Here is a 26,523-nt window from a genome sequence, read left to right as displayed (position 1 = left end):
AAACACAAAATTCTGAGATAATTGTGAATTGTTTAAAAAAAAGATAATATTTCTTAAATTGTAATTTCTTCTCCTCCAAAGGTATACAAGTCAAAGAAAAATTACTATGTAACAAGTAAAGCAGCTAATCTTTCTTTTACCTGAGTGGAGTTAGATAGTTGTTTTCTCCATGGCTCTTCTGTTCTGCTGGTCAGGTTTGTGCAGTTATGAGGTAGAGTGAATGTGTTTTGCTGCAGATAAGGCACATTTCCATTATTTCCACTTCGTGTTAAGTAATTATTGCCTACCAAATTAGTGTCTGTACACCCTAGTGGTTTTGAGGAGCCAGAAAGAACATAGCGTGCAGGAAAAGGTCCACTGGACAAAGGATTTTCAAAACAAGCAGAGTGCACTTCAGGCTGAGAGACACTAGGTACTCTGGGTAGAGCAGAATGTGGTTGCTGCCTAGAGAGAGAGTTTGTAGGCAGTGATGAATCAGCTATTGGCCCATTAGGAATTCCAGTAGTTTGTCCTGTTTGTCTCATCTTCAAAAACAAAAAAGAAAACCTGCTTGTGTGACTTTGAAAATGTGTTATCAATATATCCCTAACTTTATCATTACATTTAATCTCCCCAGGTTAAAAAACATACATTTTAGAAATGAAATGCCATGTTTATACAGATAAAGCCAAATCTTTTTCACTATATATTTAAAAGAAGCCTTTGCTTATTAGGGGTATGCGGGCAAAAGAAAGCAATTGAAAACAGTGAGTTAGTCATTTACAGGCTTTATTTCTCATTATGAAGTAAGGGATTTCAGATGGCCATTCCATTTATGCCAAATCCTTGAAAATAATCCTTAAGACTTCTCCACTTCAGTATATTTTCTTTAATTGTAAAGTAATAAAAAGTAAGCCTACAGAATACACCTGAAATATGCAAAAAACATAAAATATATTTCCTATTGTTTTCCAAATTAATTTATAGCTATTAAAAAATAATACTGTCCACCAGTGGTATTTAAAGCTCAGATATATAAATTCTAATGACTACACATAAAAAGTAGAAATAAGCATTAATAAATTCTTAAGTGATGTTGTAGTCAAGAAAAATACTTAACATAAGTGATAAGTATTTATAATGAAAATGGGATACATACTTGCTGCATTAAGACAAACTGACTTTCCAACTGTTGCAGCATCAGTTTCTGTGTCGGATTTAAATGATCTCTATCTGTGCGTAGCTGTTCCAGGTACTAGAAAGATTTTAAAGTACACAGAGATAAATCAAAGAAATAAATAAGTCACCAGCAAGCAACCTGTAACTTACAAACCAAACAATTTTGTGTTTTGACATACAGTGATTTCTAACCAAATGTAATCAATACCAAAATGAAGTCATTACAAAAAGCTAAGATTAAAAAAAACAAGAATTCACTTGATGAAAATAATTTTTGTGTTTTGAATTAAATACATTATATGGAAAGGAAATAATAATTCAAAGAGAAAGTTGTTTAACAATAAAATATGTCATAACAAAAATGCTTAAGGGCAGCCTTGTTTATAATAGGCAGAAATTATGCAAAAGTCTAACAACAGAAATCTAGTTAAACAACATGTGGCTTCCAAGAGATTTTAAAATGTAGCATCATGTAGCCATGAAGAACAAAGTAGCCATAAAATACATGATAATATCTCAAAGATAGATCTTTGAGGAAGGTGAACAGGGAGAGAAGATATAGCAGTCAACAAGCTATATTAGTATAAGGGATAAAAAGAAAACTGAGATCAGCACGTTTTCTTGTACATGTATATGTATCTCTAGAAACAAAAGAAAAAAAAACAAAGAAATTACTAATTCTGATTATTTATTGGAAAGAGAAATTAAGTAGCTGGAGGCAGGAATTTCAAGGACCCTTTAAAACCTATACACCCCGATCCCCTCATAATTCTTAAATTTCAAATATATGAATATATTACTTCTTTGTTAAAAAGTAGAAAACAAAAATGTATTATGATTTCTATTCCTTTGGAAAATGTAGGCTCATTACACTTATGTACATATTAACTTCATTTACTGCCATTCAATTTTAAGAATTAATACCCAACAAAAGCTGAAAGCTTATTACTTCCACTATGTTAAAACATGTGATTAAAACTGTCCAAAGAGTACTTCATACCTGTAATTTCTGTGGTGTCAAACACCATGAATCAACTTGTTCCTCTACTGAAGTATATGATACAGTTTGACCACTATGTCAGTTCTCAGAACTATTCTCAGGAAAATTTATTTTATATTAAAAAATTTGATTAAATCCATACACCAATAGTTACAACTCATGAGATACTAAATGACTAGCAATTGGAATATTTACAGATAAACAAGGCTTATGTTTTAAAAGCATTAAAAAAATTAATGCATAACCCATTTGGAAAATTATACATCTGGAAAGTCATTTATTGTTTAACTCCTCCTTAAAATATATGTTCATCTGAACCGTGACTCAAAGATCTAACAGACTGTCCATTATATTCAACACTCTATTTTAATGTCCATACAAAATGGTGGTAAAAGTGTATTCAGAAAAGCAGGGAAATGAATAAAATGTCTTCACGAACATAAAGTTATCCCTACTTCCTATATTTAAATGATGCTACAATTTCAGGAGAGGAAATACTGCTTTTAATAGCTAAAAAAAAAAACCCCTTTTCACTCTCTGAGGAACAAATAGTTAAAATATAAGATAGGCACAACTTCAGAAGACTCAGACTTTCATTTCTAATTGAAATCTTCCATTTCTCTGAAAAATTTATATATACCTTTGCTGGACTGGATATTCTTTTCCTCTTGGCAGGACTGGACAGGTCATCTACTTCACTATAGGTAATCATATGTACTGGCAAGGGCTGCTGTGAAATTGGTGTTTCATTGAGGCCTAATACAGGTTCAGTATTTGGATGATGAGCTTTGTAAGCCTAAGGATCACAGAGGTAAAAAAAAAATATGGTTCTATATATTCTTAATTCATGCCTTAAAATTATAAAATCTGATGAATTGCTTACTTTCCAAAACTATGTAGACATCATGGATTGCAATTGAAAATCAAAGTCAAGTTTCACCAATGGAGAATGTGCACCTTATTTTTAAAAACTTACTTTTTAAAATATTAAATAAAATACTGTATGAAAGTCCCTTAAGAAATCCCTTTTGAAATCACAAAACTATACAAAAGTTTTAAACTACCCCAAGAATCTTCCCATATCAGAGGAAGTTTTATTTTGATCTAAAGTCCCTTAGTAGTAAAATTGAAAGGAATTTATTTTTTTTTTTTAAAGCCAATTCTTCACTTAGTAATTTAGATCTGATCACTACACATTGGACAGAACCCTTAAAGCTGGGCACCTAGAGAAGATAACCCAACTTCTCACCTGCTGTGCTGTGTTCATGGCACCCTGCCTGGAGGTAAGCTCTGCGGGTATTGGTAGGCTCCATGCCTCCTCAATACTAGGAAGCAATTTAGTTTTATTCTGTAGACTACCTTGTGGAAGGTTACACAACTGAGCCTAGGAAAAATTATGTAAAAAGCAAATTTAACACAGGACTACTTGAGTAAGAGCAAGTCCACTAAAACTTCCTCAATTTATAGGTATTTTTTAAAGAAAGCAGATTATAAATCTGGGGTTTCAGATATATGCTAAAGAGGATAACTAAAACATACTTTCAAGAATAGGAAAAAAGCTAAGCTGTTTTTCAGAATTCTTTTGGATACCTTGCGAAATTTCACACGAGTGGAAAACAACTGTGTTCTTTTCTCTAAAATGTTATAACTTAAAAATGTAGATAGCACACAAAATCACGCAAATTAACATGAATCAGAAAAAGTAAGGATGCAAAACTTTCAATATAGTATTATCTTAAAGTGAAAAGTAGTATCATCATAGATATCAAAGCTATGGAAATAAATTATTGATATCAAACAAAATTAGACAAACTTTCCAGCCACCCTCCTCTGCCAGGTATTTATGGAAATGTCTTTAAAATATGCTACTTCAAGAATGTACCTGTAAAACTTTAATCCTTCCTGTGAGCATAGAGGTATTACTGCAACTTTTGCTTCTAGTTGCATTTAAGTAGCATTTAATGGCATCTTGAGGTTGGTTACAGGATTCATACAGAGTGCCCAGGTCCATCCATGCTGCTGCATGTCCATGGTCCAACTGTACAGCACAAATATAGGCCTGTAATGCATCCATAGGCTGATTTTGTTGCTGATAGAGCACACTGGAAAGAGAAATAAAGTTTACTAAAACTGACTATGTGTAACATTAATACATGCATACAGATGAAGTTCAATAAACAGGGACATCAATTAAAGCATTATAAACTTAACACACACAAGCCTTACCCTATTGAACACCAGGTATCTGCACTTGCTTCTGATTTATCAATAGACTGCCTATAAGATATAAAAGCATCCTGAACCTTTCCGATACTTGAATAGCACCTGAAAGAGGGAAGGAACACGGTAGATATAGATATACAGTTTAATGTATTTATATTTCCACAAACACTTAAATAACTTTATTACCTTGTCAAAATGATGTATATGGAAAGGGAAAATACTTGTTAATCAAGATATGTGCTTACACATAGTGATTTTAATGTACATTATAACTGCTATTAAATTAACTTTCTGTCTTATGATTGCAAGCAAATGTTGTATAACGTATTCTTTTCAAACCATTACAGCCAGAAATGGCAACCCACTCCAGTGTTCTTGCCTGGAGAATCCCAGGGATGGGGGAGCCTGGTAGGCTGCTGTCTATGGGGTCACACAGAGTTGGACACAACTGAAGTGACTTAGCAGCAGCAAGAGAAGAAACTTTAATACAGAGCTCTTTTATACGTACTTTAAACTCAAGCTTCTTACATTCCAAGAATATAAGAGCTAAGTAACAAAGAGAAATTAAATGTTGATAGTGACCTCAATCAGTACATCCAAATTTTTCTTTCTGAACTTAAAGATAACAATGACAAACATTTCTTAACTTATGAACAACATAAAACTGAGATACAGTTAATATTAAAATAAACACAAAAAAGGGTACAAAAAAGCCTAAAGAACGGCTGATTTGTGGGCTGACAAACATTAGAAAGGCCAGTAAAAGAGACAGAGACAGCAATTTCAAAGAATGCATACAACCTTAGAGTCTTGAGGCAGAATTAAAACAGGAACAATAACGCAAACCAAGTATAAACATTAGAGACAGTATGAATATTAACAGACAGAATAAAATTTTTAATGAAAGTATTTTAATGATCAGACAAATGCTGTATGTATCTCCTGCTTTACTTAATGTTAAGAGAACTGAAGCACTAAGTAAAGCTGGGTTTTACCTCTTTCTGCTACATGAATTATTATGTTACCTTGAGAAAACTACTTCCTTGAATTCATGTTCCCTACTTGCAACATGAAACGGTAAAATAAGTTGCTATCTGATCATTCCTAATTTTTTCAGTTTTCTGCGTGTGGCAGACTCTAACACTTTCATTACCAGTGTTACTACTATACTGCAACATCCCTATCTCAATTTAACACACACATCTCACTCAAGAAACAGTAATAATATAAAATAAAGCCTTGGACACAGAGGTAACACCTTTTTTTAAATACTAGGATCATCAAATCTCTATAAATTTTACAGACATTGAGATCCTCATTCAGAGCTTCAGTAAGTTTTTTTCATCTAACTAACCATGGTTACACTCGGTTTCCTTCTGCCTATGGTTACTCTCTCAGAGAAGGCGATGGCACCCCACTCCGGTACTCTTGCTGGGAAAATCCCATGGATGGAGGAGCCTAGTGGGCTGCAGTCCATTGGGTCGCTGAGAGTTGGACCCAACTCAGTGACTTCACTTTCACTTTTCAGTTTTATGCACTGGAGAAGGAAATGGCAACCTACTGCAGTGTTTTTGCCTGGAGAATCCCAGGGACAGGGGAGCGTGGTGGGCTGCCGTCTATGGGGTCGCACAGAGTCGGACACGACTGAAGCGACTTAGCAGCAGCAGCAGCATGGTCACTCTCTGAACTCCGAGAGCTGGTGATTGACAGGGAGGCCTGGTGTGCTGCGGTTCATGGGGTTGCAAAGAGTTGGACACGACTGAGCAACTGAAGTGAACTGAACTGATGGTCACTCTCTAGTTGTGGTATCTGGGCTCCAGGGTGAGTGAGTTCACTAGCTGCAGTGTATAGGCTTAGTTTAGTTGTTCCATGGTATGTGAGATTATCCCAGACCAGGGATCAAAACCATGTACCCTGTACTGGCAAGCAGATTACTACTGGAGCACCAGGAAGTCCTTCAATAAGCTTTAAAATATCATTTGGCAGAAATGTGATTCTGTTTTCTATTAGTAAAGTCAATTAGAGGCAGCATATCAAAAGGCATCAGGGAAAAGAAACAAAATTATGGGGAAAAACTAGCATTAAAAATAAATGCTGTCTAGGGACTTTCCTTGGAGAAGGCAATGGCACTCCACTTCAGTACTCCTGCCTGGCAAATTCCATGGATGGAGGAGCCTGGTGGGCTGCCATCTGGGGTCGCTAAGAGTCGGACACGACTGAGCAACTTCCCTTTCACTTTTCACTTTCATGCACTGGCAAAGGAAATGGCAATCCACTCCAGTGTTCTTGCCTGGAGAATCCCAAGGACGAGGCAGCCTGGGGGGCTGCCATCTATGGGGCTGCACAGAGTTGGACACGACTGAAGCAACTTAGCAGCAGCAGCAGCAGGGACTTTCCTGGTGCTTCAGGGGCGAACAACATCCTGTGCTGCCAATGCAGGAGGTCTGGGTTTGGCCTCAAATCAGAGAAATAGATCCCACATGCTGCAACTAAGACCCTTGACAACCAAATAAATAAATATTCTTTTAAAAGTAAATAAATGCTGTATAAAATGATCATCTTTGGCCCAGAAGAACTATTATGTAATTGAGAAATCTAGACTGGGGTCCATATTGGTAGAAAAAATATTAAAAAGCAGAACATATATTGTTTTAAATTCAGATAACCTCAATTAATTCCTCTGTAGTATCCTGCTTTTCCCAAAGAGATGGGAAAGTATATCTTTACTAAAATGAAGATTTTAAACATATTTTTTTACATGTATTGTACATGGCTGTGATTAAACAGAAACAACAAAAGGATCTGTTACACTTAAGAGTCACATACAATGTAAATGACATTATGCTACAGATTTTTGTCTTGGATCAAAAGGAAAAAAATATCCTTTGTCATATTCTTTTAAAAATCTAAATTAGTAGGAGTGCTAATAAAAAAACCTAATATTATGTGTCACACTCTCTTCTTTCTAAAGATAAACCTCTTTTAAAATCACCCCATTAAGATAAATTTTGTACAAAGGTAAAAATCTTATTAGCTCCAAAAGAAAAACTACTTAGTTCATTTATTTCATTTACTAAATGCTTGGTTGGTAACAACAAATGGAAATGGAAGATAAGAAAGATTCAGCTTATCCCGTAGGATGTTTAGCAGAGGAGAAAACACTAAAAGGAATTCAAACTAGATTTTTACAAACCTAGAGGATATCAGAAAAACTCTATAAGAAAAGTAGCTAGCTTTATTAAACAAAATTAGTCAAAAATGAAATTTTTAAAAAAGAAATTTTAATAATAATCTAAATATAAGTATACTTCCTTTTTAAAAGAAAAAGCCACTAAAAGCTAATATTAACACAAAACCTAAATGTGAATTAACCTTTACATAAATAAACAAACTCAATGTCAATAAGAAAGGGACAAAATTTACAGTCAAACCAAGTAAGACAATTAAAGTTAAATTTATAACACTGAAAAAAGGTACTGATATATCTAATACAATCCATTCATTAATCAGTGGAAAATTCCAACTTCAAATGGTTTAGACTTTTTAATATGCTAGACACAATCATCACATGGAAAAAAAATGAATTCTCTGTTAAATAAATACATTTTAAAAGTGATAAAAATGATAAACACTTTAAATACTGAACAGAAAAACAATACCCCAATTAGCATATAATAAAATTCTTTAAAACTCCTAAGTAATTCAAGTCACAAGACAAAATGAAATGAAATCTAATAAGCAGAATAAGAATTCTTCAGTAAAAGCACCTAATTCAGAATGATCTGAAATGATCAAATTTACCACCCAAAAATCTGTCACAATGTTTTTAAAATAAACTGCCACTAAGGATATTATAGATTACATTAACATTGTAGATTATAAACCACCTCTACATAGCACAACCCAAGAGTCTGGTCTCACCTGCCAAGGAAATACCAAGACTGGCCAGAATTAGGATCTGCCTCCAATGACTTTTGGAGATACTGAATAGCACAGCTTTCCTTGGTGGCTTGGTCTCCTAATAGATCCACGTTATGATGCATCCATCCTATAATTAATCAAGTGGAAGCCATTTACCCATGATTCAACCACTCTTCTAGCCTCAAGAAAATCATGAAGCACACAAATACCCTTCTTGTATATTTATTTACTTATCTTGAATCAAACTTTCCTAAATTTTGAACTATCAAAGGTAGCTACAGGAAAATCCATTTTACTAAAAGGGATATAATCAACAGAAGGAAACTTAAAACATCTAGGGCACTACACAGAAGTCATACACAGATACTCCTTTTCTAAATTTAATTTGGAAAATAAAATATTGATTTATAAGCCAAAAAGTATAAAGAGGATTAATCTGCTTATTCTTCAAAGGCTGAAATATTTTGAAAACAATCTAGTAAGTTCATGTTCATCTCTCAGGAATAAATGAAACTAAAAATATTCAAAGATAAATTATTAAAAAGAAAACCTTACCAAGATCCTACTTGCATTAAGTTTACTTGCATTAATTATTTTCAAAAAATCCCAAACATATCATCAAAACCAAAATATTTCCAAAGCTATATGAATATGTAAATAAAAAACTGGTTCCAAAACAGATAAAAGCAATACAGCATTTGAATAATGAAAAAGTAGAAGTGTTATAGCAGCAAAGGCAATGGAAAGATTGGACCATGAAAAAAATGTTAAACACTTAACACAAATGGAAATATAGTGCTTTAACTGTCAGTCAAGTTATAATATTACCTTTGCAAAAGTATATATAATCTAGGCAAAAGTATGACTAACTGCTCTTGACATTATAGGCAAAATACTGCCATTTCAAAAATACATTATCACAAGTTCATTAAAATTTAGAAACTATTTGCTCAAAACCAAATACTGAAACAAAAAGCAAATTTTAAAAACCAAATCTAAACATTTAATATATATATGATAAATAACTAACAAAATGAATTACTGCAGAGTATTCTTACTATCAATAAAGTAGTAGTAATATATTACATTATTTCTAAGCACCAAACTTTTGCTTTTTAAATATAAGAATGTAACAAGTAGCTACAGAAAATAAATAAAATATTCTTTCATTTTTAGGTGACATAGTTCTATTACATCACATAATAAAACCCCCTATGAAAACAAGCTCACAGCACATAACTACCATTTGAATTATTTTAACTCATTTAACTTCACAGAGTGCTTATAATAAGCACAGAGGAATGTTCAAACCTCTTCTAGAGGCTAATTACTAAAGAAGAATGTTGAGAACTTAAAAGGAGTGGACTGGACCACTGAATGTAAATTATGAGATGAAATATGCTAGATGGGTCAGCAAGATTCCGTGGAGGAAATGGCAACCCACTCCAGAATTTTGCCTGGGAAATCCCATGGACAAAGAAGTCTGGCAGGCTACAACTACAAACTACAGGGTCACTGAGTCAGACACAATTGAATGATTAAAACAAGCAAATAAGGAATAAATACATTAACTCGACCAAAAACTATGGGGTCATTGAGTCAGACACAACTGAATGACTATACTAGCAAATAAGGAATAAATACATTAACTCTTGACCAAAAGAAAAAAAAAGGAGAGAAGTACATTTACAACAGGAATATTTACAATATAAAATACTCACTTAAAATACAATCTCAATACACATCACAATTAATTCTAAAACACAATTAATTCTAAAACACAGGAGTTTAGTGAAAAGTTATTTTTAAGCAGAAGAATTAAAACTGTTCCTACCCACACCCACCAAAATTTTAATAATAATGCAATATGTAATAAGATGTAAACTTTTATGTACCTAACTGTTGTAAAACAGTTGCTTTTACTTGTGCAGGTAGGTTTTCTGTCTGTAAAAGCTGTTCATAAGCTTCCTTCGCAGAATGATACATTCTCTAAAGAGCAGAAGATATTCAGAAAAAAAGATACATCATTACTGCAACAAAAAAAAGTTAACACAGATATAGAAAACAAACTAGTGGTTACTACTTGGGAGAGGGAATGGAGGAGGGGCAAAATAGATGAATTAAACGGGTTAGGAGGGACAAACTATTGTGTATAAAAGGGGTAAGCACAAGGATGTATTATACACATAGGAAATTTAGTTGATATTTTACAACAGATTAAAATGCAATGAAATCTTTAAAAACTGGAATATCTATGTTGTATATATTCCATATATAACATCAACTATACTTCACCTAAAAAAGCCTTTAAGCATAGAATTAATGTTTCAACTAATAAACTGGAATAAACACTCATATATATGTTATATACATCATAAAATTAAGCAGTATATGATTCAGACAATAATATTTTTAAAGTTTCCATTATGAAAATAAGAGTTCTAATTCATTAACTGAATATTTAACTCTGTATCACCAACTTTCAAAATAACAGCTAGTAAAACTACACTTCAATCTAATATAGTATCAGTAAAATATGGTAATTATAACATTTACTGTTTCCCACAACTTACGGGGAGAAAAAAAATCACCTTTAGACATTACTTAATAACATTCACAAAGCTGTAGAACTATCCTACAAGCAGATGGATAATTAACCTGGAAAGAGTTTCAATGATATGCACATTTTATTAAGCAAATACAATTAGTGCTACTACTATCCTTTACAAAGTCTAAGAGGAAAAGTAGTAGATTTAATTTGCATTTTAAAATATACTGCTTTAATAGAAAATGTCCTTGGAAAATATTTATAAGCAATGAGGTATTCACGACATAACTTTCCACAGACATGATAAACAATATTCATATTGAAGGTACAAGAAAATTTACAAATGAGACCACTGGCCACTGTTCTCCTTCAAGAATCACTGTAAGACTAAAATCTTTTATTGCCACTGTGATGTTAACTCAACCCTTCCAAAACAACAGAAAATGATAATAAAAGAAAATCCAAAGTATGGTGTCCTTAAAACATATGTGGAAAAGCCCGATAGACATTTTTACAATCTTAAACAAAAAAGAAAAAGATGGTGAAGTCATTTCAAAGACATATTTTATTAAATAACATTTCTATTTTTCAAGTATTTGTGTATTTGGCTGCGCTAAGTATTAGTTGTGGCCCATGGAATCTTTGTTGCATCATACAAGATCTTTTGCTGTTCATGGGATTCACTAGTTGTGGCACAAAGACTTGGTTACTCCATGGCATAGGGAGGTTCCCCATAGGGAACCTCAGTCTCCTGTTCCCTGACCAAATATAACCAGTGTCTCTTGCATTGCAAGGTGGATTCTTAATCACTGGCCCACCAGGGAAGTCCCAAGGACACTGTATTAAGTAAACAAAACAATTAAATGTATAAATTGGGGCTAAAAACAGTTTTTACTCTAAACTAAATGAGACAAGCGAAGAAGGAAGAAAAGAAAACTCTACACTTTTTATCTCTTACATACACACATACACATAAGAATGCCATAGTTTTAACAGACAGCAAACCAACATTCAGAAAGCAGCCCACAAACAAGGATACACAGTTGCCAAGCATAAACATACAGTTAATAAATTAAGCAGGATACAAAATTAACAAGCAAAAATCAGTTGAACCAAGCTGATAGCAATCAGAGGAGGACACTATTATGTTAGCCTTGTGGAGTGTGTAATTATAGGAGAACATGAAAGTATTAAAACACAGCAGGAAAAGCATTGCATACTTCCTATGGAAATGTAAGTATAACAATATGTAGGAATTGTTGTTACCAATGCAACACAAACATATACATCTGTAGCAGATCTTTCACTCACAAATATCACAAACACTGATTTTTTTAAATTCTGAAACTTAATAAACTTAACAGGTGGAGGTAGTGGTTTAGTCACTAAGTCATGTCCAACTCTTGCGACCCCAAGGGGTATAGCCTGCCATGCTCCTCTATCCATGGGTATTCTACAGGCATGAATACTGGAGTGGGTTGCCATTTCCCTCTCCAAAAACACTAAATAGGACATTCATCTTTTACTTCAAGAAAAATCATTTAATTCATCAGTGTTTAATTTTTTTAAAAGTTCCATTCTTGCAATAATAGTTTTATTTGATGTTACTGTTACACATGGAAACATCCATCCGTGCCAACTGAAAAATAGAAGCAATTTTGAGAAAGACTTTAGTGAGTGCCTGAAAAAGTTTTTTGATGTATGTAATAAAAACGTTTGTGATATATTTTTGAAATGTTAAGTAACAGGAATAAAAAGTTTAACAAACAACTGATGCTAATTACACATGGAAATGATTCCACAATATATACTAATTATGTTATATACCTTAAACTAGTACGTTATTTACCAATTATATACAAATAAACTGGAGAAAAAGATCAACTGTATTTTGATATATTAACAGAGGATAATTCAAAAAGGAAATTAAGGTAACAAGTCAACTTACTGTACCACTAAGAAGAAAATCAACTTAAAATGTGCCAAATATGTAAAAGACTTAATTTTCTTTATCCATTCATCCATTATGACTGTTTTCACATACTAGCTATTGTTAGTAGTGCTGCAGTGAATATAGGAAAACTAATATCTCTGAAATCTTGAATTTAAACTTGTTTTGAATAAACACTCAGAAGTCTGAATAATGGCTCCTATGATACCTGAAAAAAAAAAATTGGATTCTATACTATTTTTAATTTTTGAGGCCTCTTCATACTGATTTTCTGTACATGCTGTACCACTCTGCCTTCCCACCAATAGTATGCAAAGTAATTTCATTTTCTTAACAATACTTGCTTTCTTATGTTTTTTGATAAAAGCAGATGTGTCTTATATAAAGTATAAAACATTTTTAAAGACATAATGCACTTTTAATAGATGATAATATAGGGTAAACATAACCTTCATATGCACTGGGAAACCAAAAAACCCATGCACTTGCTTTGGTGCAATACTTGCTTCTTTGCACTGCTTAGAAATTGAAATGAAAGTATTTCTAAGGTGTTTCTATATTAAGATAACAACACTTCCTAAGGCAATTTAAGGATTCAATCTCTCTATTAAAACCCTGCTGTAATTTGCAGATATTTTAAAAGTGATCCTAAAGTTCATACGCAGGGAATTTCAAAAGACCTCAAACAATTAGCAAAATAAAAATGAACAAAAATTTAAAAACTTAATGTATCTTGGATTAAAATCTACAGTCTTCTTCATCATAGACTATGTCTTTTTCATTCATCATTACAAAATTTCAGAAATAATTCAAATATTTTCTCACAAATAAGAGAAACAAAATGTGGCATACATATATTAATATAATACATATAATTAACCTAATACTTAGGAAGCATCACTACGAACAAAGCTAGTGGAGGTAATGGAATTTCAGTTGAGCTGTTTCAAATCCTGAAAGATGATGCTATGAAAGTGCTGCACTCAATATGCCAGCAAATTTGGAAAACTCAGCAGTGGCCACAGGACTGGAAAAGGTCAGTTTTCATTCCAATCCCAAAGAACGATAATGCCGAAGAATGCTCAAACTACCACATAACTGCACTCATCTCACATGCTAGTATAGGGATGCTTCAAATTTCTGCTTTATTGACTATGCCAAAGCCTCTGACTCTGTGGATCGCAATAAATTGTGGAGAATTCTGAAAGAGATGGGAATACCACCTGACCTGCCTCTTGAGAAACCTGTGTGCAGGTCAGGAAGCAACAGTTAGAACTGGACATACAACAACAGACTGGTTCCAAATGGAAAAGGACTAAGTCAAGACTGCATATTGTCACCTTGCTTATTTAACTTATATGCAGAATACATCATGAGAAATGCTGGCCTGGAAGAAGCACAAGCTAGAATCAAGACTGCTGGGGGAAATATCAATAACTTCAGATATGTAGATGATACCACCCTTATGGCAGAAAGTGAAGAGGAACTAAAAAGCCTCTTGATGAAAGTCAAAGAGGAGAGTGAAAAAGTTGGCTTAAAGCTCAACATTCAGAAAACTAAGATCATGGCATCTGGTCCCATCACTTCACGGGAAACAGATGGGGAAACAATGTCAGACTTTATTTTTTTGGGCTCCAAAATCACTGCAGATGGTGATTGCAGCCATGAAATTAAAAGACACTCACTCCTTGGAAGGAAAGTTATGACCAACCTAGACAGCATATTCAAAAGCAGAGACATTACTTCGCCGACAAAGCTCCGTCTAGCCAAGGCTATGGTTTCTCCAGTGGTCATGTATGGATGTGACAGTTGGGAATATAAAGAAAGCTGAGCACTGAAGAATTGATGCTTTTGGACTGTGGTGTTGGAGAAGATTCTTGAGAGCCCCCTGGACTACAACGAGATCCAACCAGTCCATCCTAAAGGAGATCAGTCCTGGGTGTTCATCGGTTGGACTGATATTGAAGCTGAAACTTCAATACTTTGGTCACCTGATGCGAACAGCTGACTCATCTGAAAAGACCCTGATGCTGGGAAAGATTGAAGGCAGGAGGAGAAGAGGATGAGATAGTTGGATGGCATCACTGACTCAATGGACATAGGTTTGGGTGGACTCTGGGAGTTGGTGATGGACAGGGAGGCCTGGTGTGCTGTGGTTCATGGGGTCACAAGGAGTCGGACATGACTGAACGACTGAACTGAACATAATACTTATTTCTGGTATCTACAAGAATTAGCTCAAAGACCCTTTCTGGATTTCAAGTCCCTTATATAAAATGGAGCTATTATTGCATATAACCTATGAACATCTTGCCACTTGGTTTATTCATCTCTAAATTATTCATAATACCTAATACCTAGTTCAATGCTCAAAAATAGTACCAAGAATGTAACAAGTTCAAGTTTTGTTTTTCCAAACTTTTTGGAATTATTTTTCTAATGTATTTTTGATCTGAAGTTGGCTGAATACAAATATGCAAAACACACAAGCACTGAGGGATGACTGCACAAACAGGGCAAGGTTAATCAGCTTTCAAATAAAATCTGATACATGTTACAACACAGAAGAACCTAGATGATACTATGCTAAGTGAAATAAGTAATTCAAACAGATAAAAGCTATACCAATCTATTCATATGACGTATCCACAAGACGCATATACAGAGACAGAGAGCAGAACAGAGGCTACCAGGGATTGGGTTAGAGGAGACTGAGTGGTTACTGCTTAATGGTGAAACATTTTCCACTAAGAGTGATGAAAGATTCCAAATAATGCAACACTGATCTATACACAGTGCAAATACAGCAAACTCTACACTTAAGAAGTAATGTACAGAAGTATGACTATTTCACCAAGACTTACAGCTAATATAATATGATTCTTTCCAGAGACAAGTTTTAAATGTATGGATATATTCTTATCTTCAACATGCAAATCAAGGAATTTTGAAAAGATTTAGGGATATTAATATGAGTGTTCTTTTGAGGTTACTGGCTTGAGAACTAAAAGATGAGCCTGACTAGAAAGATTTTTGTTTTCAGTAGTCTACTTCAAACTCTGTAAGCTTACTCAAAATGTTAATATTAAGAAAAATAACCAGAATTGCTTAAGAAAATATCCAGTGAAAGAGCTGCCCTATAAAAAAACTGATAAAAGGAGTCACTCAGACTGAAAGAAAAAGACTGTAATCTCATATCAAGAAATAAAGCAAACTGATATAATTAACCTACCCAGTACACTTAAAAGAGTCAGTACTGTATTTTTGATTTACAAGTAATCTTCTGGTTTCTACATAAAGTACCAACAAAAAAAGAATACATGTTTGTCAATGGGTGTGTGCATGCATGCTGGATGCATGTTAAGCCATCTCCATTGTGGCAAGTCTTTGCAACCCCATGGACTGTTATGTAGCTCACCAGGCTCCCCTGCTCAGGAGATTCTCCAGGCAAGAATACTGGAGTGGGTTGCCATGACCTCCTCCAGGGGATCTTCCCAAAGCAGGGAGGAAACCCACATCTCTTTTTGTCTCCTGCATTAGCAGGCAGGTTCTTGAGCAATAGTCCAAGCTGGGAAGCCCCCTCTAAAAGAAATCAGTTCAGTTCAGTTCAGTTGCTCAGTTGTGTCCCATTCTTTGCAACCCCATGAACCGCAGCATGGCAGGTGTCCCTGTCCATCACCAAATCCTGGAGTAAAGAAATCAGGTATCCTTTAATGTTTTCTTTGTTTTGCTTTTTCTCCGTGCTGAGTCTTCACAGGTATGGAGTCTAAATATGTAATTTGTGACAGTAACAACAATGAGTGAGAGTAGAGAATAAATCAATAGGGAAGAAAAATATTTGCTACTGAAGCCATGGTTTTGTTACTTTAACTAGACTGCTAAAAATTCAGAATGTTAAATATAGCCTAAGGAAACGAGGGATGTAAGAACTCGAAGACGAGTATCCTCAACACCCAGATCTGTTTTGGTTCACAATCTGTTAAGATCCAGGCTGAGTAGTGGACAAGCAAGCTAAGCTCCAACTACATTTACAGCTGTTTTCCATCACTCCCATCTGCCTCCTGCTTGAAGAACTCAACACACGTAACACATTTGAATCATCCTGAAACCCCATTGCACCCACAAGCCATCTGTCTGTGGAAACCTATCTTCCATGAAACTTCTTGTGCCAAAAAGGTTAGGAAATACTGCTCTATATAATATGAGAAAACAAACAACAAAAGGATAGAGGTAAGCTATCCATTATCAGAGTAATTACCTTAAATATATTAATTATGCAATCAATGTCAGTTGGCAAAATGCAGAATAGCCAATTCCAGTACACTGTTCACAAAAGATACAGGCTAGACACAGACACAGACCCTGATGCTAGGAGATCCTGAATGCAGGAGAAGGGAACCACAGAGGATGAAATGGTTAGATGGTTGGTATCCCTGACTCAATGGATCCAAGTTTGAGCAAGTTCCAAGAAATGGTAAAGGACAGGGAAGTCTGGTGTGCTAAGTCTATGAGGTCACAAAGAGTCAGACACAGACAGCGACTGCTGTCAATAACAACAGCTGAAGAGTATTCTTCCTGCAAGAATATTCAGAATTATATGCACTGGTATCTGACTGCAAGATGAACTGGTTGCTTAGGACACAAGAAAGGAACTTTACAATGTACATGTTCATGTCATTTTATTCTACAGTAAAACTAATCAAAAAGGAAAGGTATTGCAGAAATGTAAAAAATTCAAAAATTTTTGTTTCTTAAACTGTTTAGAGGCTACTTAGAATCATCCAGTAATGTGACCTCTTAGTCCATGCAGCTTTCATAAAATGTTTTATATTTCTTAAATTTTGATCTCCATGACCAATACTGGGATAGTAACTCATCTCATCAAGTGTTAACTTTTTGAATAAAACTAGGGTAACTTATTATTTTAAAGGAAATTATATCATCTGTACACAAAAACTTCCTTTGGTATAACTTTATGCAATGATTGTCATTTATTTTGCTAAAATACTTTTTAAACAGTATATATATTATCCTACTTTTGTATACTTTTGCACTTCTCCCTCTTAACATGCATATGAAAAAAATTTAATAATTTTTCCAATTTTTTGGCAGCACTACATCACTGTGGTATCTTACTCGCCCGTGCATCAAAACTGTGACCTCAAAACTGCAGCCGAAGTAGACCACTGGACCACAAAGAAATTTAATTTTTTGAAGAATCAAGGTTTTGTTTCATTAGCCGATAATTAAAGAATTATCAAGCTCATTAATGGTAGAACATAAAAAGAAAAATATAATAGGACTATGTGAAAGAGGAATAATGAGATCTTCTTATTTATAAGAGACAATGTAATCAAAACCAAAAGAGGTAATACCAAATATTCTGCTAACATCTTTAAAATGATAAAAAAAGGCGTTGATGTGAATCTTAGATAGGCAAGAAAAAAAAACAGTACTATAATTATTAGGAGGTATGACTGTATATAACCTTGAGTCAATTTTACAAATAACAAAAAAATTTGTTACCAAGACTAATAACCATCAACAGGAAATAAATTTCACAAAATTGAGAAGGGTGTCCAACACTGTATATATCTTGGCTTTCTTTTAATCTTTGAAGTTTCAAGCTACATATCATATCAAAAGTGAAACTGGTTATGTCTCTTAAATATCTTCTAATTTACAGAACTGCCTGTTTCCCTTCAACCCCCTTCCCCCACTTAAAGTCTTAATAAACTACTGAACAATCATTTGAAGATTTCTCTGTTGTTCCCTCTTCTTAAACCAGTTCATAGAAATAAACAGCTGACTTCAGTTTCCTTTTTCATTAGAAATAACCACGAATGGTGTTTCTGTAACTTTACTACTAACTTTTACATTTTTAAAAACTTCCTTCTCTTAACAGATGTTAAAATAAAACCATGGGTTCTAAAATCTGCACAACTATAAGGTCTTACAACTGATTTTTCTTTCTTACAATACACATGCCTGATGTGAGCTTCAACTAACGTGAAATACCCAGAGTATAACTAGCTAATCTGAAAAAATACATTGCCAATTATGTGACTAGATAAAGAACAAGACTGTATGCTGTGTCCCACTCCCAACTACTGTAGTAGAGATTATAGTTGACTTAGACAATTTATCTTTTGCGCCACTTGTTTTTCTCTTCCCGAGCTTTAATTTTCTGGTGGTACAGTTTTAAATGTACCAAAACAAACTGAATTTTTAAAATTTTTCATCAATTCCAATAGAAGTAGTACTCAGGTTTTTTCTATCTTCTTATCATCTCACTGTGTGCCTAAGGAGAAATTAGTGATCATAGGAAGCACAAGAAGGTTAAGTCCAACCACAAGAGTTGCTACTGATAAACTCAGTCCAGCATGACTGTATTAATTTCTATTTAAACATGCTACTTCCATCATGTTCATGTAAATAAACATTTGTCAAGATGTCTAACGATTTGTTTTGAGTTTTTTTCATGTGAGAACAGACATATACTCAAATAAACTACAGCACAGTGTATAAATTGCTTCATCTTCCTCTATTCACTTAAGAGTATGTATGATATTTTCCCAAAGGATACCCAGAAATATTCTTCATTCCATTAATATACAAATGGGTTATACTAGTTAGTACAAAATGTACCATATTTTATTCAACTTCTTTCTAGGTGCTAGACACCTCAGTTATTTTGATATCTCTCAGTAAAGTACTTGATTTCATTGACTGGTTTTATTTTCTGCATAATATACATCACATTGCATGTTTATTGTCACCTTTCCCATAAGAAAATAAGTTTCTGTTTTTATAGGTGGCCTAGAACTACTGACATATCAAAAGTGACAAATTAGATAAATTAATGAATACACAGTTAAGAACAAAAACCAAGAATTTAAAAAATTTACCCCTTTAAAAAATACTAATATATCCTAAAATTTAACCATAAATTTAAAGAAAGGTACTCCAGCTTCCTCATGGAGGGCTACTTATTAAATAAAGGGAGAGAGAAACACAACAAAGAAGAGTATAACAAAGTACCCACCTTTCCCTTTAGTGCATGGGGAAGCACACATTACTACTGTCATGGAAACATGTATCTCATCAAATACATCCCAAGTACGTGGGTAAATCACAAAAATTACTGTAATATTGATAAAGGGTGAAATGAGATTCCCAGGTAGCTCAGTGGTAAAGAATCCACCTGTGAATGTAGTAGTTGAGGGTTCAATCCATGGGTGGGGAAGATCCCCTGAAGAAGAAAACAGCAACCCACTCCAGCCTTCTTGCCTGGGTAATAATCCCACGGCCAGAGGAGCCTAGTGGACTACAGTTCAGGGTATCTTAAAGAGCAGCACACAACTTAGTGACTAAACAACAACAAAACCAAACAAGGCCTTGTAACACAAGAAGCCATTTATAGATCATACTGTTCTGTGCTGTGCACAGTCATGTCCAACTCTTTTCAATCCCTTGGACTTTAACCTCCAGATGCCTCTGTCCATACTGATTCCTCAGGAATAGGTAGCTGTGTCCCGCTCCAGAAGATCTTCCCAACCCAGAAACTGAACCCACATCTTCTGCATTTCATGTGGATTCTTCACCGTCTGAGCCACCAGGGAAGCCTGGATACTGGAGTAGGTAGCCTAGCCTCTCTCCAGGGGATCTTCCAAACCCAGGAATAGAACGGCTCTCCTGCATTGCAGGCACATTCTTTTAACAGCTGATCTACTAGGGAAGCCTATAGATCACACCACTGCCTCATTTATGATGATCTGTTCTCAATCTAAGAATGTGCCAGCGATAAGACGCTGTAATAAGCTCAGAAGTTAAAATGATCTATGCAAATTTTCATACATGTAATCTGGCATTCAGTAAATAATTCAAAACAAATTGGAAATAATTAAGTAAAGATAACGGAGAGAAAAATTAAGCAAAAACAAAAGCAACATAAATTTCAGATATCAGAAATAGCAAACACTGACTTTGACATAATGAGTATTTAATATGTTCAAGAAAATAAATGATGGATAACTGCAGCCTACAATTAGTAACCATGTGAAAATCCATCAGAAATTTTAAGGAAAAAAGGGAATAATAAAAATTAAGAACTTAATGGTGACTTAACTACAGATCTGATACAGAAAATGAGATTAATGATCTGAAAAATAAATCAGAAGAAAACATAGATAAAGGGAGAGGACAAAAAGGTAGAAAATACAGAGAAAAACAGAGAAGGCAATGAAATTCATACAATGTAAACACGAGGTGCTTAAAGAATGAAAGACAACTGAATAAAAGTAGTTTTAGAAGAAGTGATCTCCAAGTATAACATTAAAGGACAACAAAGTACAGATTCAAGAAATACAAAAATTCACAAAAATGATAATTTTCACCTACGTGAAAATGATAAAGCATTAGATGATCATGGTACCAAAATTGCAGGAAACAAAGAAAAATTTTAAGTAATCAGCAAAAAAAAAAAAAAAAGAAGAAGAAGAAGAAAGAAAGAAAAAAAACAACAACTAAAAACCAAGGTAAAAGTGCACATAACCTTTTAAGAATCAACAATGTAATCACAAGACCTGAAGAAAAAATAAAGGCTGACAACAATGGAACATAAATTTCAAAGTAGGAAAGAAAATAATTCTATACTCATTGAAAACATTCATCAAAAGATAAAAAAGATTCATCACTGAAAATCAGGCACACAAACATACAAAATCCCATCTCATACTATTATTCATACTTCTTTAAGAATTGGTTTAATGAACTTTCTAAATTAAAATTTTAAAATAAATATAGGAAAATCTAAAGTCTTCTTAACTTTTCATAGTATGCCCAAAAACAAAAGACATATTTCTAATTAAAACATGGATCATTAACCAAGACTGATGATATGATGGTCTAAAAGCAAACTAAAAAAATTCCAACTGAAATAAATAATAAAGGTGTAAACAACAAACTTAAGATGGAGATCAATATAGAAAGTATAATTTGAAAACCCACTATTGTCTACATTAGTCAACATATTATATAACTATAGGTCAAAGAAATCAACAAATCACAAATGAAATTAGAAAATATTCTGAAATAACAAGTGAATAACACTGTAAACTTTTAGAAAAACAAAAAAATTCACATGGTTTTTCAAACTAGAAATCAATCACATATGTATGTTAAAAATTAATAAAAGACAACACTGACTAAATTAACTCCAAAGTAAGGAATAAGAAAAGAACAGTAATTAACAAAACATAAAGCAATCATATAATAAATGCATATAAAAGTTATTACATTTGAAAGACCTTGCCAAGACTGATCAGTAAAAAAGAGCAGCTGTTCACCACAGATCTTGACAGCTTGTAAGGAAATATTACGGGCCAATTTAAGCCAATAGTCTTCAGATGAAACAGAAAAAATTTTCTTGCCCAAAATACAGCTGAATCAAAATAAAAATCTAGAACTCTTGCCAAAAGTAATCACAAATACTTTTCAAAAGTATCCATAACCAAAGCTTTTAACCATGAAAAATCCAGTCCCAAGTGACTTAGCCATTAAAATTTTCCAAATATTAAGAAACATAATAACACTCTTTAACACAAACTCTTCAGAGAATAAAAAAATATGCTAAAATTTCCAAAGAACAGTGACTAATTAACCTTCAATTTAATTAATTCTGACTAATTAATCTTTAAAAAAAGACTCAAATGGGAAGTTTAATAAGTTCAGTGATTGCTGGGGCTTAAAGCTTCCCCCTTCACCAAAAATTGCAATGCAACTAAGGTAAATTTAACATCTAGAAGTGTCAAACAGTCATAATACTATGGTTTTGTGGAAGACACCAAAATGCACAATGCTCAAGATACCTTATGTAAGTGTAGTAGAGTTGGCCATGAGTACACTCAGGTCCTGTGGTAAGAAACCTGCAGATTTGTTGGGTCAACCATAGACTGAATATAACTAAAATCACTTCCCCTACTTCAAAGAGTTAAGGGGGAAAAAAAAGAAATAATAATAATAATAAACAACTATAAAGTAAACAAACACTTAAGATTGGCAGATTCATCAGAAACAGATAATAGAAGGCTGTCTTTCCTTAATATATATATTATAAAATAGAAGTTACAGATTAGAAGGTTATCTAACCTTTAGGGTTTACCAATTCTAATTCAGAAAATATGGAAACTTAGGGTATGCTTTTAAGGGGTAAGGTAATATGTACAGGGTACAGAAATCCGATGTCAATTTTTTTTAAGATTCCCATAAAGGCTACTATAAGCAGGGTCTGGGAACATGACACTTTAAAATGATCTCAAACTATCTTACTATGTTCATTTATAATATGCATAAAAAAAGATGTAAGCAGCTTTCCTTGTTTGGTATAAATTTGCACAGTACATACTCTTACCCCATTATTTTACATTTGCACTAGAAACAAAAGATTAGACCTCACAAATGTTCACAATGTATCAAGTGTTTTCCCTCCTAGAAAAGCTGTTAACTTTACACTGAAACTCACATCTGAAATCAAATCTAAATGTTTTACTATATATACTATGTAGTAGTAGTGTGCTAGCAACTTTCTGCTTTCAGATCATAGACTATAAATTTATATGATAGTATAGTTATTAACTGAGCAACCTAACAAAATATGTCACATACAAAATATTATAAAGTTAAACTGAAACAATTTTTAAAGCCTATAGAGAAGAAATGATACTAACATTAAGGGTGACTATACTTTGTATTGGAGAAGGCAATGGCACCCCACTCCATTACTCTTGCCTGGAAAATCCCATGGATGGAGGAGCCTGGTGGGCTGCTGTCTATGGGGTCGTACAGAGTTGGACACAACTGAAGCGACGTAGCAGCAGCATACTCTGTGTTGGGCTTCCCCAGTGGCTCAGTGGTAAAGAATCTGCCTGCAATGAATAGAGCTGGGATCGACCCTTGGGTGGAGAAAATCCCCTGGAGAAGGAAATGGCCATGCATTCCAAAATTCTGCCTGGAAAACCCCATGGACAGGGGAGCCTGGCAGGTGACAGTTCATGGAGTCACAAACAGTTAGACACAACTGAGTAACTAAAACTTTCATTTCTTCCATACTTTGTGTTACAAAGTACAATGTTTCAAAGACATTTCAGTATTACAGAAAACCAGAAGCAATTATTCTAAGACAGAAACTTATTTCAAATATTAAAAAATATTCTAGAAAAATATACATATTAACATCAGGATAGTAGAACACTTCTTAAGTCATTTCAAATTATGCAGACGACTGAAGTATAGAGGCAAATCACATTAAATGACAGTTTGCAGTGAAAGCAAAAGAGTGTTCTGGAAATTTTTTAAAATCACAGTAAGTTGAAAGTTGTTACAAAACCTAGAAACATATTGAATACAACTTTAATTCCTTCATGCTTCTTGTTTGGTTTTATCACTAAGCAAAATTTCAAACACATTTAATGAGTATATGAATATATTTAAAATATTAAATATATTCAGGAGCATATACCCCAAACTGAATTAAATTAACTATTTATTTCATTTAAAGAAGAAAGCATAAAACACAAAATTGTTTTATATAACTCATGTCACTTAAAGCATAGATGAGGATTTTATTTTTGGTTTTGATAAATTAAAACACTTACCTGGGTTTCATACAAGTGGGCAATATGAAACTGAACTACAAAGGATCATGGAAAAGGATTAATTACAATACAACTGAATTTACAATAATGAATGAAAACAGATATTATAAAATTTGAAATATTAAAAATGTTAAAAAAATAGACTGCAACTTAGAAGAGTAACTTTTGTTTTTAATGTACAAAAAATCATGAGCGTGCTAAGAAAATATAATTGTCATTAAATAAAAAATTAATTTATTTTTAATTCTATGAAAATATCAAAATATACAAAGACCATCAACAGTTAATAAGTATACTAAAATTAAATCAGCAATAGTAAGTAGATATAACTTTTGCAAAAAAAACCTTTAAAATATATATATCCTAAAACATATTAAAAAATGTTCACCTTAAAACATAGTAAAGTTATTATTTAATAGACACTTTTTTAACATACTCATTTTCTTCCTTTATAGTTTTTTCCTTTATAGTTTTCGTCCCTATATTTAAACCTTTTTTTTAAGATTAGCATAGTATTAGCAGAGAAAAACATACAATAAATTCCTTTTTTTTGTATCTTCAGATTTACATTGAGTTTTTATTTAAAGAAGGGAAAAAAAGCCTTACCACCTAAAAAGCAAAATTATACAGTATGCAGGTCTGAAAAAATTTTATGATAGAACACATCTGCTTTTTTTTGTTTTAAGCTCTTTCTGATGCTCTGTTTGCAATTACCAGAACATAATGGATTCAATGAAAATCAAAAGTATCAACAAAACAAAATTAGAATTACAGCTAAATTCCAATAATTTGAATATTAAAAGTTTTGTCAATAACAAATCTTTCTTGTTATGCTATAAGTAGAAGAAACTTTCATAATTTTAGAGAACATAAATATGGATTACTTTCAAGAAAAAGCTTACAGCAATCATGAAATTCTCATTAAGTAACAAAATGTTTCTTTTGTTCTTCCCTCTCTTCTCACCCCAACTTTCTCTATCACTTTCAGTAAACAGCAGGGAGAGTATATTCCCTTTAGGAAGCATTAAAAAGAAAAACCACCGATTCTTAAGTTCAGCACTTAAAAATTCTGATTCAGTGAGACTCGGGTATGAAGGAAAACTGTCTCTTTAATAAATTCCCTAGCTTGCAAAAAACTTCTCGATATCCCGATTATTCAATACTACATTCAATGTACATAATTTCCTATATAGAACTGAAAAATTATCTTAAAATATTCTAATTAACTCTAAAATCAAATAACTTATGGATACAAAGTTGCTGATCTATGTTAGTGGTTACATGTTATTATAAGCTAACAAAACATCCATAGGAGAGAATGAAAATATGTTTAGAGAAAAAATACTATCACAATAACTAAACAACCAAATACAATTTATAAAATTTTAGAATATTCACGTAAAAAATAATCTCTTTATATAACAGGTTAAGTAATTTTCTTTGTCCTCATTGTCATTTTCCAACATAAGGTCAAATTCAGCTAATAAAAATTTCATCCCACTCCATTATTTAAGGGAATGTAAAATAGGTAAAAATAAGGAGAAAGGTAACCTATATGCCATTTTCCTCATCTTTGTATCTATCTAATAAGATAACAAAAAAGAAAAGATCATCCAACTGGCACAGTAAACCCTTATGAACATACTACCAATGGAGTCTCAGGTCCCATGTATCTGGCCTCATAATCCCATGAGGTGCTAGTGTCATATCTCATAAAGGGAAAAATCTCTCACTTCATTCTTAAACATAATTTGGAAAAGGAGTATAAATACTTAACCAGGAAAATACATGACATGAAAATTTTCTAATACATATACTAAAACAATGATAACACTGCCAAAAGTCTTAAAATTTAAACTTTATTACAAGAATTATTTTCAGAATGTTAAGAATAAATACTATCCTGAAGGATAATAATCTAATGAAAGTTTTATATCACCTAATTGTTCTCAAAAATATTGACTGGAACATGCATCTTTCCAGTTTGAAAACAAAATGAATTAATGTTAAAAAAATTATAAATCTGTACTTTATTCATAAACAAAAACACAATTGCCAGTTTGTTTTT

At 33.1% G+C, this 26,523-nt stretch overlaps 1 protein-coding gene across 7 annotated transcripts in view; it reads right to left on the bottom strand.

Annotated features, from left to right (window-relative positions):
- The window catches only part of LOC108634619 (lysine-specific demethylase 6A-like), a 182,388-nt gene that overhangs the window by 58,414 nt on the left and 97,451 nt on the right, over positions 1-26,523 (bottom strand). For 2 of the 7 annotated variants that reach the window (XM_018044664.1, XM_018044665.1), the window contains exons 8-16: positions 24,456-24,490; positions 10,198-10,291; positions 8,303-8,429; positions 4,385-4,483; positions 4,041-4,260; positions 3,408-3,542; positions 2,799-2,954; positions 1,139-1,234; positions 141-524 (exon numbers count right to left, since the gene is read on the bottom strand). In XM_018044664.1, the coding sequence (XP_017900153.1) occupies positions 141-524; positions 1,139-1,234; positions 2,799-2,954; positions 3,408-3,542; positions 4,041-4,260; positions 4,385-4,483; positions 8,303-8,429; positions 10,198-10,291; positions 24,456-24,490 (1,346 nt within the window). The remainder of the gene's footprint in view (positions 1-140; positions 525-1,138; positions 1,235-2,798; positions 2,955-3,407; positions 3,543-4,040; positions 4,261-4,384; positions 4,484-8,302; positions 8,430-10,197; positions 10,292-24,455; positions 24,491-26,523) is intronic. The other 5 variants (XM_018044667.1, XM_018044668.1, XM_018044666.1 and 2 more) reach the window with 3 other exon arrangements.

The sequence above is a fragment of the Capra hircus genome, unplaced genomic scaffold (genome assembly GCF_001704415.2).
Source record: "Capra hircus breed San Clemente unplaced genomic scaffold, ASM170441v1, whole genome shotgun sequence".
Classification (NCBI taxonomy): Eukaryota; Metazoa; Chordata; class Mammalia; order Artiodactyla; family Bovidae; genus Capra; species Capra hircus.
The sequence above is the reverse complement of the archived record's forward strand: the minus strand, read 5'-3'. Positions and strand labels throughout refer to the sequence as shown.